The sequence below is a fragment of the Humulus lupulus genome, chromosome 7 (genome assembly GCF_963169125.1).
Source record: "Humulus lupulus chromosome 7, drHumLupu1.1, whole genome shotgun sequence".
NCBI lineage: Eukaryota > Viridiplantae > Streptophyta > Magnoliopsida > Rosales > Cannabaceae > Humulus > Humulus lupulus.
The window spans coordinates 173,950,465-173,966,889 of NC_084799.1; the positions used below are offsets into that span (position 1 = coordinate 173,950,465).

Consider the following 16,425-nt stretch of genomic DNA (forward strand, 5'->3'; position numbering starts at 1 on the left):
AATCCAAATTCCATATTCATTAGAATTTTAACCCTAGAGTGAATCACTAATAAAATTCAATCTTTATGGCCTCATTCATAATCAATCTTACCCACTTAGATGTATCAAAATCAATTCCTGCATGTCAAACATTTTGTTATCCCCAAAATTTCAGTTCGATGACGTGGCAATTAGAAGTGACAAGTGGCAATGCATGGTAAAAGGGGATTTAGATGCACGTGGTTCCAAGTTAATGCCAGATAAATAGGATGTGAGGAAATTGCACATTAATAGCCAATAAATGTATTGGCTCTTCGGAGTTGTGATATTAAAATTATTTATCTGGTTTGGAAGTGATCTGACCGACTTGGTAGAATTTTTGTCCGACCAATAAAATTTTTGACTGACCAGTTAGTCGTTTTGGCCGACCAGTCATTCGTTCTGGCCGACCAGTCAGTTGTCTTGACCGACCAGTCAGTCGTTTTGGCTGACCAGTCATTCCTTCTGGTCAACTAGTCAGTTGTCTTGACCGACCAGTCAGACGTTTTGGCCAACTAGTCATTCATATTGGCCGACCAGTTAGTCATCTTGACCGACCAGTCAGACGTTTTGGCCGACTAGTCATTCGTTTTGGCCGACCAGTCAGTCGTCTTGACCGACCAGTCAAGTGTTTTGCTAGACCAGAAATGTGTCATGCTAGACCAGAGATGTGTCATGTTAGACCAGATGTGTGCTAGAGGAGTGCTTTTGCTTGTGCCGACTGGTGAGTTGTCTTGGCCGACCAGTCACTTCAGGGATGGATTTGGTCGGTCCACAAATTAGAATCTCAGAAGTTACCATCTACTTCAGTAAAGCCTCAGTAATAGCTTCAACCCGAATCATTCTCAACTGTCGCGGGAATCTCTCAGATATCCCGGAATAATAGCTATATTATTGTAATTTAAATTCATTCATATTTTATTAATTAAAGTCTGTTGGAAGAACCAAGGACTCGGTCAAAGGAATATATCTGATGTACGATCCATTAGCCTATAAATAAATGGCTCATGGCATCATTTTGGGGGGATCTGATCTTTGGAGACTGAGAAAAACTCTCTAGTTTGGAGACTATGGGACTGTGACTTGGGGCATTTTCTGAGAGAGTTTAGAGAGAGAAATTATATATTTTTCTACTTACACCTAAGAAACTCAGTTGGCTCAAGTTCATCTGATCTTAAGTGTAGGATATATATCACAACTCCAACTGGATTAGGCTATTACCAATAAATTGGGGCTGAACCACTATAAAATTATCAGTGTCGTATTTTTCTCTTGAAGGTTTATTGTAGTTTTGACGTCTACTCGTCGTTGACCAAAATTGTGGTCAACACATTTATATATATATATGTATGTGTCCCTTGTATAGAAAATACTTATCATGAAAGAACATTCACTCCATAGACATTGACCAATTATTCTCCACTAATATAAATACACATAACCAAGAATCAAAAGGTCTTTATAAGCTTGTAATGTAAGGCTAAGGTTAGAGGTAGATGAAAAAGTTACATTTATGCTCAATTCACACCATAGCATACATTTTTTTCTCTAATCTTTAGATCTTCCCACAAACTTCCCATACAAACCTAGAATAAATATTCTTTTATCTTTTTCTTTTCACATCGATCTCACTATTTCTCCCACACTTATTCTTTTGCAATATATATTTTTGAAATTTTTCATTGCAAACTCTTTTTTTTTTTCAATTCACATTTCACAGGGAAATAGGAGATCATTTACATTCACAGCACAACCCAAACAAAATAACCATAACATAATTTGCCTCCCTTTTTTATAATATCCATCCCACAAAATAACATTCACTTATGACTATGGTGCAACGGGTTACAAGAAAGGATTAAAATTTTCAAAGCTGCAAAGGTCTAGATTCGAGGTTCATAGAATAAAATAATAGTCATTATGGCTCAAAAATGGAAAATTATGGAATAACAAATCAAGGGTAGGCTAAAAGGCTTAAACGATCCAAAGAACTTGCCTTAATCATCTCCCTAACTATGTGTACTCATGATTTCGCCTCAAATAATTAATTAATGCTTTCTAGAGTGATAAGGACTTTAAATTTCCAACATGGAAAAAATTGCTTCCAATACAAAGAAGAAGTAAAATCAATTGTGTACATAAATTCCAAAATACAAGCTCAAGCTTAAGTAGCAATCACGCATGGGTTAAGCACACAAATCATACAAAATTCATCATTATCTAGTATCACATTCAGTGAAATCCATAGTTCTCATCATCGACCACTACATTCAACAAGAACAACACAAGAAAATACACAAACAAATAAGAAAAAGGAAAACATAAAGAATAACAGAAAAAATAAACCCAACAACAGACAAAATGAAATTGTTCCTTCCCCTACACTTAAACAATATTTTGTCCTCAATGAAAATAATACGAAAGATAAGGAAAGGAAAACTCCCTCAAGTGCGCTTTGTTTAACGTCATTAGCTCGACTGAATGTTGCTCTCAAGATCTTTATGTTGGGTATTTCAATGAAGTCTTTGTCCCTTTCATCTTACCAGGAGAATCAAACATATTGAATTTGATAACTTCACCATCAAATTTCATTGTCAGCGTTCCTACTCTAACATCCACCTTTGTATTTTTTGTCATCAAGAATGGCCTCCCAAATAAAACTGGTGTCGGATTGGGTATTGATGCATCCCCCATTTCAAGTATATAGAAATCTGCTGGAAAGACAATGCTATCAATCTTTACCAGTACATCTTCAACTACCCCTAAAGGATAAGCATTAGTGTGATTAGCCAGCTGAACAATAACTCTTGTTTCCTTTAGTGGCCCAAGATTTAAAGAAGCATGTGATGAATATGATATGCCAGTAATCAATGCTCCCAAATCTATCATACATTGCTCAATCCTTTTATTCCCAGTCATACAAGGAATTGTAAAGGTTCCAGGATCCTTGCATTTTGGTGGCAGCTTCTTTTGGAGAATAGCAGAGACATTCTCCCCCACACTTATCTTTTCATCACCCTTCAATTTCTTCTTATTCGTGCATAACTCCTTCAAAAATTTAGCATAACAAGGCACTTGTTTAATAGCATCAAGTAATGGAATGTTTACCTCAACTTTGCGAAAAGTCTCAAGAATTTCCTTGTCAACTTCCTCTTTCTTAAACTTTTTCAATCTGCTTGGAAAAGGCAGATGGGGGACATAGGTTGACATAGTTGGTTTATGTGACTTTTTCTGCATTGATGATTCATCATGGATGGAGTTGTTTACTACTTGCTTTTGCCCTGGAGCTGGCAATGAAGGTTGTGTTGGTGGCTTACATTGTATACCACTTTGCAGTGTTATCACACTTACATTATCCTTGGGATTCTTTTCAGGTTGTGAAGGCAGTTTATTAGAAAGATGAGCTTCCAACCTATTATATGATGTTTCTAGTTGTCCCACCTGATTCTTCGAACTTTTGATGGACGCTTGGGTAGTTTGCTGAAATTGAAGCATATTTGTAGCAATTGCATTGATTAAATCTTCAGTAGAGGGTTTTGTACTTGGTGGTTGAGCAGCTTATGGCGCTTGTGATGGTCTAGGTGCATAATTCTGTTGAGATCACTACTAAAGAGAAAAACCAGGTGGTATAACAGGTGTAGACTATGGAGCAGCTTGTTGGTGATTCCCGTAATGAAGATTTGGATGATCACGCCAGCCAAGATTATAAGTTCGTGAAAAATGTTCATAGTACATTTGAGGTAATTGACCTGGGAAATTACCTACAGCATTAACACCCTCAGTCTCTCCCTCAAATATAGTAGGGCAAGTATCAGTAGCGTGCCCCACAACCTGACATATTCCACATGGTCGCACCTATTGGCCTAAAGCAAGTTGTTGTACCACTGTAGTTAATTGAGCCAATGGATGACCAAGCTGGTTCTCGTTTGAATTGCTCACCTCATTAATTGACTTTGGTGGTGGATTAGGATCATGGCGAATGCTAAACTGTTGTGAGTTGGCAGCCATATTATAAATCAAGCCCCTGGCTGCAGCAGGAGTCTTATCAACTAGTGCACCCCCACTGGCTGCATCAATCATACTCATATCCAATGATTGTAATCCTTCATAAAAGTACTGGATTAGGAGTTGTTCACTTATTTGATGATTATGCCAACTAGCACACAACTGCTTGAATCTCTCCCAATATTCATACAATGACTCCTTTGTATACAATACTGCAAATCTCTTTCTTAATGCTTCCAACTTTAGATGCTAAAAATATCGTTCCAGGAACATAGTTGTAATGTCTCAAAAATGCTAATAGGGTTTAGTGCCTTGATTAGCGTGCCGAGAGGGCATAACTGGATATATGTATGATTAACTGATTAAATGCATGACTATGTGGCATGCATGATATATATATATATATATATGATAATGTGAGTATGATTATATGCATGTTTATGAGTATTAAGTATGCATGCGCGCCCACTCTTGATAATTGGAGCATATTTGTAATATTGGCCCGTCTCGGGCATAAATGTGATTATATGTGTGTAAATGATTGAGACCACATTATTATGTGGATATATTTTCAGTATACGACTCGAGGCGATCCCAGTGAGCGAATTTGCAGAATAGTCACAGCGGGGTTTAATACCCGGCTTAGGGCGAGCCTAGGTGTATTTTGGGAAGTTTAATGTATATTTTGGGGTTTATTGAGTAATGGGTAAATATTTCATGATTAAATGGGCATGTTGGGATTAATTGGGAATTTGTAGGCCTACTTGAGGAATTAGTGGGAACTACAGCAAAAGACTGATTCACCCTTGAGGGCATTAGAGGGTAAGTTAAAGGGCACGGGCATTTCTGTCATTTACTGCCTAAAGGGATGACATAGTCAGTCAATTTGAATAGTGTAGAACCAAGAGGAAACCTTTAGAATATTCAGTAAACTCTCAGCCCCTCCTTTCTCTCTCTATTCGGTTCATTCTTCCTTTTGGCTGGGGAAAACGCATAGGAAAAGGTTGGATTTTCTGGGTTTGGGGCCTCGGGTCGCAACCCTGTTCTTCAGGCGTCGTGACCTGCATGCTTGAAGAGGCTAGGAAGCCTTTATTTCGACAAGCACACCATGACTCAGGGGAGAGCAAGTCGCGGCCCTAAATGGAAAATAAAGGGGAAGCCAAGGTCTTAGGCTTGGCGAGGCTCGAGGATTCTAACCTAAGCCCGGGACAAATTCTACTACCCAGTTTAGTACAATTTGAGGTCCCAGAGGCTAGTATTTGTTTTCAAAGTATTTAGTTGGTTTAGAATATTATGGTTATACATTATCACAGTGTGACTAGGTTTTACCGCAAGGGCTCGAGATTTAAGGATCGTGCTCGGGGCCATTATAGCTTGCTGCTCAGGATCTGAGCTAAGAAAACTGCACACCCATGTGGTTTTTGTTGGGACTGAGATTCCCTGTAATTGAATATATGGATTCTATGAGATATATGTCTGTTATATGGGATATGAAAGTACGGCCTAAGCGTGTTGGGGCTGATAATAAGCGTTCTGGACGCAGCTTGGCCAATGCGAGCTGGGGTCAGCTAAATAATCAGAGGACTCGGCTTAAGCAAGTCGGGGTTAGCTGAGTAAATAGAGGGCTCGACCTAAGGGCGCTGACCCTGAATATTTTTATTACTGATTGAAATGTATGCTTGAGAATATATGTGTTTGTCATTGTTTAGCTTAATGCTTGTACTCTGTTGAATAATTGACTGGTTGGGTCAAGGTAGACTAAATGCTACTATTGAGATTGTTGACTATAATCTATTACCAGTTGAATTTGGTGAATTATGTTTATTGTTTTTATATTGTTGCGTAGTTGTGCATGTTGTTTTAAGTTTTCTTGCTTGACCTTGGCTCATGGGTGCTACGTGGTGCAGGTAAGGGAGTTGGTAGCTAGACCAGCCATGAGTTGGAGAGATTCAGGGGCAGTGTATACATATGCAGCGTGCTCGATCACCACGGTCAGGGTAGCTTGGGAGGAACTAGGGTTAACCCCTGTTTTTGCCGCCTAGGACAGCTAAATTGTATCTGTTTATCTTTTACTAATCTATAAATTGATTTTTTGGGATCCCGTGTAAAAACTTAATATTTTAATGAAAAATTATCATTTTGTTGGCCAAATATTTTATTACATGACCTTGAATTAGTCTTTAATTACACATTTATCTTGCTTATCAAGTTAAGCACTATTTTAAACACATAGTGTAACGGTCTTGGTTATCCAGGGCGTTACAACTTAGTATCAGAGCAGTCTAGGTTTTAAGGGTTCCTTAAGACTAGTTGGGTGTGTACACTGTTATATTGTTTTATAATATAATGTAATATTATATTATTTTATAATATAATGTTTTAGATTAAATAAATGTGACAAAGAGTGTCACATATTGTAACATATAATAGAGAGTTACATTATTTAGATATATGTGAAATATCCAAATATGTAACATATTTGGTGTTACAAATTCAATCACAAATTTGTAACTTCAAAATATTACACATTATTATGTAGATTTGTTGTTACACAATATTGAGATGAATTTCTTAAATCCATATGTGAAATGGCTGTTAGAGATGTGATTTTAACTCCCATAATGTGTATGGAAGTTACAAAATCAAGTAGGAATGAATTTGGAACGTGTTGGAAAATTTGGAAAATTGGTTGCTGAAAAAACATCTTGGGTCGCGGCCTGTGCTTTTCAGGCTGCGACCCAAGAGGCTGAAAAACATCGTGGGCTACGGCCAGTGTTTTTCAGGCTGCGGCCTAAGCGGCTGATAGCATTTTCCAAACTTCGATTTCACCCAATTTTGAACATTTCCAACAACCAAGTAACTCCCAAATCTCTATTTTAATTCCATAAACATCCAATTAATCATTGGTAACAACCACGGGGGTTGGTGGAATTTGAAATTCAAAGGGTGTCTCAAAACTCTATAAATAGGAGCCTATTGCTCACTTGAAAGACACAACTTTTCTATCCATTAGAGCACTTGGCTAGAAAACATCTAGAGACTTGATTATTCCAGAAAGCATTTCCAAAATCTGTGAGAGATCCCTTAGTGCTTGAGTTAGGGGAAAAAAGCTTTTGGACAAAGGTTTCAGACCTTGTTCAAGCTGGTGATCCCCAACACTCTTCACTTTGGTTGTGTGAGTGAGAGTTTTCTTATTGTTTTGTTCTTGTTCTTATTTTTCTTCTATTGCTTCTCTTCTCATCATTCTTGTTATATTTACTTGTATCTTTGTTTAGGGTTGTAATCTTTATTTCTTTTGTTTCAAACCCTTCACTTTATTTGTATCTTTTGCTTAGAGTTGTATTTCACTATTCTCTACTTCTATTTCTTCTTTTGTTTATTTGTATTTTTAGTTATAGAGTTGTAACACTTTATTTTATCAATCCTTGTCTATTGTATTTTTTCATAGAGTTGTAAATTTCTTACCATTTCCATTGAGGCAAATATATATTTTAATAACATACACTCGCCGCTAAAGATAAGTTCGACTCACGGTTAGGTATTTAATGACATGATTATGTGGTTAATTGTTTAAATCGAACCTATGTGCCTTATCTACATGTTAGTATAGAAAGCATGATGTGTATGAATATATTTGGTAAAAATGGAACTTGATAATTAATGCATGAGTAATGTAGATTGGTGCTTTGATATGCTTATTGTGTGTGTGATTATTGTGATTTTTTGGACCTGCTCGTGGGATGTTTATGGATACGAACATTAGGGCTGAGGGGTTTAGTCGGTGTTTGCAGACTGATTCATAATGTATGTAGTCAAGAAAGTTAATTGGACCTAGTATTGTTAGAGTGGGGGCTCTAGATGATAGTTAGGGTTGGGACCCTTCATTTGCCCCTGGAATTCGCATCAGAAGTTTGCTGGTATGCGAGTAAGGCTACTAGATCAAATTAAGGGAATTAGGTGGTTGAGCAGCGGGTTTCATCAGGGAAACACTGCTCCATATGTCTTGACAGTAAGGGCTCTAGTGTTGGTTCAACCTGAGGATGGAACACAGATAAGAGTTATTGTATGAACGACGTCCGAAGCATTATCCTCTAGTTTTCAAGGAAGGTTTTGGTTTGCTTAGGAACAAATCAGTAGATGGGCGTGATTAACTCTATCCTTGATGATATGATAATGGTAGGCCATGATAGAGTAGTTTCTCCATGCGCATGCGGTAGGTGGATGCCCTGAAGTGGTGGGGAATAGTACCCCAAACCTAGAATGTTGTCATGATGGGTTGGGAGGAATTCAGACAGTGACTTGACAAAAAAGACTAATATGACGCAATTTGAATTGCGTAGACCAAAGAGGTTATGAACCCGGTTCAGAATGGTAGGACAATGACAAAGTATGTTGATGAATTTGATGGGTTGGTCAAACTTCTTGAGGGTTTGGTACCAGCGGATGTAGGCCGGAAATAACGATTTATTTAAAGACTGAACTCTGGGATGGCCCAGAGCACCAGGGTTGCTCCAGTGCATGAGATTTTCATCTATGCTTGGGCAGTAGGGAGGGACTTATTATTAAAGATATGGGAGATGAGTTATGGAGTGTGAAAGCCGTAGGGCAAGAAGTGCGGGAAATGGTATTCCCATTAGCAGGATTTAGTAAGGGTAGATGCCCAGTAACCAGAAAAGAAGGACCCTTGATGGTTCTACTTCTCTTCGTTTTGATAGGAAGGGTTATAATTTACAGGTTAGCCGCCAGGCCGGCGATGAGGCCTGGTAAATTTATTTAGTATGTGCCAGATGCGAGAGACGCCACCTGGGAGGACACTAAGTGAAGGCATGTTTTCTACATGGAATAATTAAGCACGTTAGGTCAGATTGCCTGAGATTGGAGAAGGGAGGACTGGTCTGCCTTGTTATGGTTAGAGCCTGAGGCTAGTCCCTCAGAGGTGATTGGTTGACTAGTTAGTCCTCATCCTTTGTTATATAATGAGTTGGAAGAGTTCAGTGCTGCGTTTCTCCCAAAAAAGACTCAGATATGAAGCGCATGCTTCAAGGTTGTTATACGATGGGGCTTAAGATATTAGTGCTTGCTGGGGAAGAATTGGAATACTAATGGTAAAAGGGTTTACGGTAAAAGTGATTGATCTCATCATATGAGAGTTTTGATATGAGCCTGAGTAGGAGCTAATCAGTTAAATAAGGGACAACCATGGATTACAGGAGACGGCAGTAATGCCTGGATTTGGAAGGGAAGGACCCGATTGTATATATGAGATGCCTGGACATTGGGGTTGATATCGCCTGGAATATATCAGTTAGATTGAATGGAAACTAGATAAGCCAGTAAGGTTTCAGATAGGTGCACAAAGAATTGTTGAGTACACTACGAGCTTTGGGTATGGATAGACTTGGTATCAAGGACATCATGAAGAATGATATTAGCTTAACAGAAAGAATTAATGGTTCAGTTGAAGAAGGTATCTGATTTAAGGATGAATCAGACGAAGCATTGTATCGTGGGACACCTTGACATCGCCTGTTAAGAATGAAGGGTTCAATTGCCCAGTTGCAAGATAGGACAATGTTCTCAGGAATTGATCTTTGATCTGGTTATTACCAGCTAAGGATCAACGAAAGAAACATTCTTGAAATTACTTCTTGCACCAAGTGGGATGTGATGGGTTACCAGTGAAGGTTCTTAACTGACCAATGCTTTAACGACACATGTAAGTTCGACAAGCAGAGAGTACAAGAACGACAAGGATGAGCCACATTGAGATTGGTTAGGAATGTGATGGTTTACTCCCAGTTAGAAGCAGCACGCAAACAACTACTACATTGATAATACTAAGACTGATAAAGTAGGGTTTCAGGTAAGGCTCCATAAAATGTATGCTTCGATTCCTCCAAATGTATTCAAGGTCATGTTGTAGAAGGTGATGGGATCATGTATGAAGGAATTCAACCAGATGCCACAAAGAAATTACTGAAGAATGCCTGAGGGGTAAGAAGTGCAGTGAGACTGGTAAACACGTCATCTACTACTTGAAGCGTCTTCGAAGACAGCTACACCTGAGATTGGGATGACACAAGAACTTAAAGTTGGATTGAATGGATAGTTTTGTATCAGATATTCAGAAGATAGACTAAGAATTGGTTGGCACCCTATGGTATTAGAATCCCTATCCAATGGATGGATACGGAAGGGCAACGGGAAGGGTATTGTCTTTGCTTAAGACATGAAAGTATAAGGCGATGCATTAAAGACTAAGACCCGCCTAGGTATAGACTAAAAGGATGATTGTTCGTGCTTCATGGTATATGAAAGAATAACAACATGAATGTTAAACATGGAGCATTAAGTTGACGGTACTGCTAGATAGCCATAATTAGGCTGCAGTGTGGGCACCTGCAGAATAGAAGTGAATGTATTAGTGCAAAGGATTTGAGCGTTTAGTCATCTGTAGAGGAATAACCTTGAGACCAAGACCTAGTGGAAATTAATGGGTTATTCATATTGGAAACCCTTGGTTGCATAAGGGAAAATTAACATGGAAGTTGACCTCCTAATGTTGGAAAGACATGTGCCAATTGGATAGGACGCCACAGATTACAGTAAAGTCAGACGAGGTAATGATCAAGATTGATATAGTATCTACAGTTGACAGTGGATAGATATATCTCTATGGACAACGAAATTCAGAGAGAAGATCTTGTAGGAATGGTTCAGAATCCTACTATCATAATATGAATGAATTAAAAAATGAAGATTGGATAAGTGATCCGATGGAGCCTGGTGTTGAGGTGGGGATTCTAGATGAATATAGTAACCATGACTTTTAAATGGATGTTGAAATTTAAAATCCGCACATTGGAAGGTAAAGAGGTGTAGTAGTGGACCGTAAGAGTGGACCACATTAGACGACAAATAAGAAGGTTGGACATGAAAGGTTGCGACTCAACAAATTGAGTTAACACACTTTGGTTCGTGTGAACAGGTGACACAATAAGGTATTTGGGCAACATGAGATTGTATGTCCCCGTGGAACACAGAAGTTGATAGTGCTAGGTTGAGACCTTTTATTTTCCAAGTTCTGAAAAAAGATATAGAAGACAAAGAGTATAAGATTGAAACCTGGAACTATTGGTTACCTTCAGATTGACTGACAATCTGAAGAAGTGATTCAAATTTTGAAGAATTATGCATCGAATGTGCAAGTGTTTGGGGCATCAAGACAAGTATGGTCCCTTGATGGAATAGTCACAGTGGTGAATGCTGGTCAATGGCTAGGGTGACTCGGCATAAGATATAGTAAAGTAGAGAGCAAGAAGTACTTGTTCTAAGTAATGAAATGAAAGACAAAGAATATTGTGATTCAGTACTGATTCAGGGAAACCAATGAAGTTATTAAGATTATTAGGGCAGAAGTGTTTGCCTATCTAAAAGGGCATAAGAGTTCGCAAGTTTCAAGTATGGGAACACGAAGTTCCAGGACGGAGACTTGTATTTCTCTGAATATTGCAGACAAGAAAGAGTATGATATTTTGGGAAAGAAAGAGGAGATTTGACTCCCGATTAAATAAGGGTTATGAGGTCATAACAAGGACCAGGTCGGGGGCCTGCAGGTTAGCCTCACCCTAGTAGGGGTGGTGGCTTATGAATGTTACTGGTGTTAATGTCAAGGAAAGAAATGTAAGATATCACCGCTAATGAGGTAAGGAGACCCTAGGATTCCAACGGGAGTTATTGCACAAGGAAAAGTTAATGGAATTATGATAAATGAGATAAGGTTTTATGGATTAAGACTGTCACTCTAACAAGAGTGCTACTAAAGGATAAAAGGGTAAAAGACTGGACTCTGTGGTTATAGTCAGGTTTACAGGATTTGTGTTCCGAATTGTTTGAATAAATTTCGAGGATGAAATTTCAATAAGGAGAGGATAGTTGTAACGTCCCAAAAATACTAATAGGGTTTAATGCCTTGATTAGTATGCCGGGAGGGTATAATTGGATATATGAGTAATTAATTTATTAAATGCGTGACTATGTGGCATGCATGATATATATATATGATAATGTGAGTATGATTATATGCATGTTTATGAGTATTAAGTATGAATGTGGGCCTATTCTTGATAATTGGGGCATATTTGTAATAATGGCCCGTCGTAGGCATAAATGTGATTATATGTGTGTAAATGATTGAGACCACATTATTATGTTGATATATTTGCAGTATACGAATTGAGACAATCCTAGTGAGCGGATTGGCGGAATAGTCACAGCAAGATTTAATACCCGGCTCGAGGCGAGCCTAAGGGTATTTTGGGAAGTTTAATGTATATTTGGGGGTTTATTGAGTAATGGGTAAATATTTCGTGATTAAATGGTCATGTTGGGATTAATTGGGAATTTGTAGGCCTACTTGAGGAATTAGTGGGAACTACAACAAAAGACTGATTCGCCCTTAAGGGCATTAGAGGGTAAGTTAAAGGGCACGGGAATTTCTGTCATTTACTGCCTAAAGGGATGACACAGTCAGTCAATTTGAATAGTGTAGAACCAAGAGGAAACCTTTAGAATATTTAGTATACTCTCAGCTCCTCCTTTCTCTCTCTATTCGATTCCTTCTTCCTTTTGAAGTACTTTGGAGTCTCTTGGGAAATTTGGGGTGGAAGCTGTGGAATTGAGGGAGCCAAGGCTAGAATTTCCTCAGGGTTAGTTTAGAAGATCACATCACTACTGAGGTAAGCTTCACAATCTTAATTTTTTTTTAGAATTTATGTGATTAAGTTAGGTTGTGGCTGAGTATAGTTCTAGCTTGGGTTTTGAATTTTATTAAGGATTTGTTGTGGATTCCAAGTTGATTTTGGGTGTTTAATAAGTGTAAGGATTGGTTTATAAGCTAGTTATGATGTTTAGGCTGTGAGGATAAGAACTCTGGGTTCAATTCTGGGTTTGGGCTGATGATTGGGTTTAAATTTATGGGTTTGTCTAGGGAAAACACATAGGAAAAGGCTGGATTTTATGGGTTTGGGGCCTCGGGTCACGGTCCTGTTCTTCAGGTGCCGCGGCCCGCATGCTTGAAGAGGTTGGGATGCCTCTATTTTGCCAGGCATGCCGCGACTCAGGGGAGAGCAAGTCGTGGCCCGTGTCCTCCAACAGGGAGGGCCTGGCCTCTGCCTAAGGGGTCGGCCGCGACCCTTAAGGGCAAGTCGCGGCCCTAAATGGAAAATAAAGGGGAAGCCAAGGTCTTTGGCTTGGCAAGGCTCAAGGATTCTAACCTAAACGCCCAGGACAAAATCTACTACCTAGTTTAGTATAATTCGAGGTCCCGGAGGCTAGTATTTATTTTCAAAGTATTTAGTTGGTTTAGAATCTTATGGTTATTTATTATCGCAGTGTGACTAGGTTTTATCACAAGGGCTCAGGAGTTAAGGATCGTGCTCGGGGCCATTATATGCTTGCTGCTCTGGATCTGAGGTAAGAAAACTACACCCATGTGGTTGTTGTTGGGAATGAGATTCCCTATAATTGAATATATGCATTTTGTGAGATATATGTCGGTTATGGGATATGAAAGTACGACCTAAGCATGCCAAGACTGATAATAAGCGTTCTGGACGCAACTCGGCCAATGCGAGCCGGAGTCAGTTGAGTAAATAGAGGGCTCGGCCTAAGGGCGCCGACCCTGAATATTTGTATTACTGATTGAAATGTATGCTTGAGAATATATGTGTTTGCCGTTGTTTGGCTTAATGCTTGTACTCTATTGAATAATTGGACAGGTTGGGTCAAGGTAGACTAAATGCTACTATTGAGATTGTTGACTATAATCTATTACCAGTTGAATCTGGTGAATTATATTTATTGTTTTTATATTGTTGCATAGTTGTGCATGTTGTTTTAAGTTTTCTTGTTGGGCCTTGGCTCACGGATGCAACATGGTGCAGGTAAGGGAGTTGGTAGTTGGACCAGCCATGAGTTGGAGAGCTTCAGGGGCGGTGTTTACATATGCAGCCTGCTCGATCACCACGGTCGGGGTAGCTTGGGAGGAACTAGGGTTAAACCCTGTTTTTGCCACTCAGGACGGATAAATTGTATATGTTTATCTTTTAGCAATCTGTAAACTGATTTTTTGGGATCCCATGTACAAACTTAATATTTTAATGAAAAATAATCATTTTATTGACCAAATCTTTTATTACTTGACCTTGACTTAGTCTTTAATTACACATTTAAATTCAAACGACTTGCTTAGCAAGTTAAGCACTATTTTAAACACACAGTGTAACGGTCTTGGTTATCCAGGGTGTTACAATAGTCTTCATACCATTCCAGGTTTAAACAATACTGGGTGGAAGATAGTACAACCACTCTTTAGTTGCATCCTTCAAGGAGAAAGGAAAATCTCCTAGCTTAATTTGGTCTTTAGTCACTGCAACAAGTTTCATACTAGAATAGACAATATGAAACTCCTTCAAATGTTTATTCGAATCCTCACTGGCCAACCCATGGAAAGAGGGCAATAAGTGAATGAGGTTCGACTTCAACTCAATGTTGACATCAAAAGGTGGATACTGGATGCAAAGCGGTTGTTGGTCAAGATCCGACACTGCCAACTCTTTCAACATCCTTTGCTTGGCCATAGTTCTATAGGATCGAACTGAATCATCAGAATCAGATTCGTTGTCAGACGGTAATGGTTCTTTAACAGACTCTACATGTTGATAATGACGCTGAAAGAGTGGATTGTCAACGATAGTTCTAGAAGAGTGTGACGCGGACGATGCCTCAAGATAATCTTTGATTTTTTTGTATTCGATCTAGTGTATCGTCTTCACCAAACATATACATGTGACAATTCCACATTAAAAACTAGTTAGTTGCAAATAAATTAATTTGAAGAATAAAGTGAATAACAATAGTCCCCGGCAACAGTGTCAAAAATTTGACAGGTGTCGTGAGCCGTGTTAAATTTAATTATTATTTTCTTTTCAGTATTACCAATTATATCAGTATAATAGTAAATACAAGTCGAACCAACGAGGACTATGTTCAAATTATTATTCAATAATTAACAACGAAAATTAAAGATGGGATTTTTTCTCAAACTGAAACTTAAATACCATAAACATAAAAGCAATAATGAGTTGATATTACGATTTAAAGAAATAGTTAAGAGTCATTCTCCACCCTCCACAGTCATTCAAGACCAACAATAATAAACATTATTCTGATTTTCCAATTAAAATATTAGCCCCGTAGATAATGCTAAAGCAGTCAGTTATCTCAATCTCCCAATTAGAATTAATCAAGGCAAAGCACTCAATAATTAAATCTGTATACCAAGCAATAGATCCATGAAGCATGCAATCTATTTGACCCAGGAATAACATTAATTTCTGTGGAGATAGGTTAGTCTAAGTAACAAATCAATTTAGCATATAATTTGTTTAACCTAGGTTCTAAACTTCATCACAATCAATAATACCTATGACAATACTATCAATTGCAAATTATCACATACACATAGAAACATAAACTATTAGGTGAATAGTAATTCTAAGATGATAGTAGAATAATGAAACATCCTAATTAGTTAGCCATCTAACAAGATATCACATAATCCATAACATTAATCATAGAAGAATAGAAGCAATTTAACATTGGAGAAATCAAGAAATAACATTCATTATTGAAAATCCTGAATTCATATTTTGGGTTTTGAAATAACCCTTAACCCAAAAGAAGATTGCTACATAATTACAAACATAACCAATAACACAACGATAATTGATATTAAATAGTTTTAAAGAGAAGGAAAAACTAGTTTGATGTAGGAAAGATTGTTGTCTTCTCCTCTCATCTGTTCTTCTAATCTCCATAGTTTGTAATTAAAAACTTTTGAAAATCTTAGCCCTAAAACTCTTTATAACCCTCTTAAAAATCTAATTAAAAATAACCTAAAATCTGAAATTGTGCTGACTGGTCGCAACCTAGAAAAGTGGTTTCTGCGGCCAGTGTGCCTAATTCTTGATAAAATTCACCTTGAGTTGTGGCCTAGGAAAGTAGTGGTCGCGACCAGTGCACAATTTCTCTTAAAAATTCTTATTTTGGCAGCTACTTGAAGAAGTACTCGCCGCGACCCAAACTTGCTGTTTCCAAAATCGTAATTCCTTGTAATTAGGTTGCGGCCACCACTTCTTTGAGTCGCAACCAACGCTCAAAATTTCACTTCTCTTGATTTTGTAAGCCGCTACTCAAGCTTCATTCACCACAACATCACCATATATGCTTAGAGACTTCAAAACACATTAGAATTACATCTCAACTTCATCTTGCAACTCCATTTTGTAGCCTATAAAATTCTTAAACCAAAATTGCATCAAATATATCCGTGTTATCAAC

General features: G+C 38.1%; 1 protein-coding gene across 1 annotated transcript; it reads right to left on the reverse strand.

The window, feature by feature from the left end:
- Positions 1–2,517: 2,517 nt before the first annotated feature.
- LOC133792378 (uncharacterized) lies at positions 2,518–4,104 on the reverse strand. Its single transcript, XM_062230278.1, has 2 exons — positions 3,901–4,104; positions 2,518–3,498 (listed from the first exon to the last, which is right to left on the reverse strand). The coding sequence occupies exons 1-2, from the start codon at positions 4,102–4,104 to the stop codon at positions 2,518–2,520; spliced, it is 1,185 nt and encodes a 394-aa protein (XP_062086262.1).
- Between the last annotated feature and the right edge of the window lie 12,321 nt (positions 4,105–16,425).

Coding starts and splice junctions, on each gene's coding strand:
- LOC133792378 (XM_062230278.1), bottom strand. CDS start 4,104: ATGAGTATGATTGATGCAGCCAGTGGGGGTGCACTAGTTGATAAGACT. Junction 3,499..3,900: donor TGGCTCAATTAACTACAGTG/GTACAACAACTT, acceptor CTTCAATTTCAG/CAAACTACCCAAGCGTCCAT.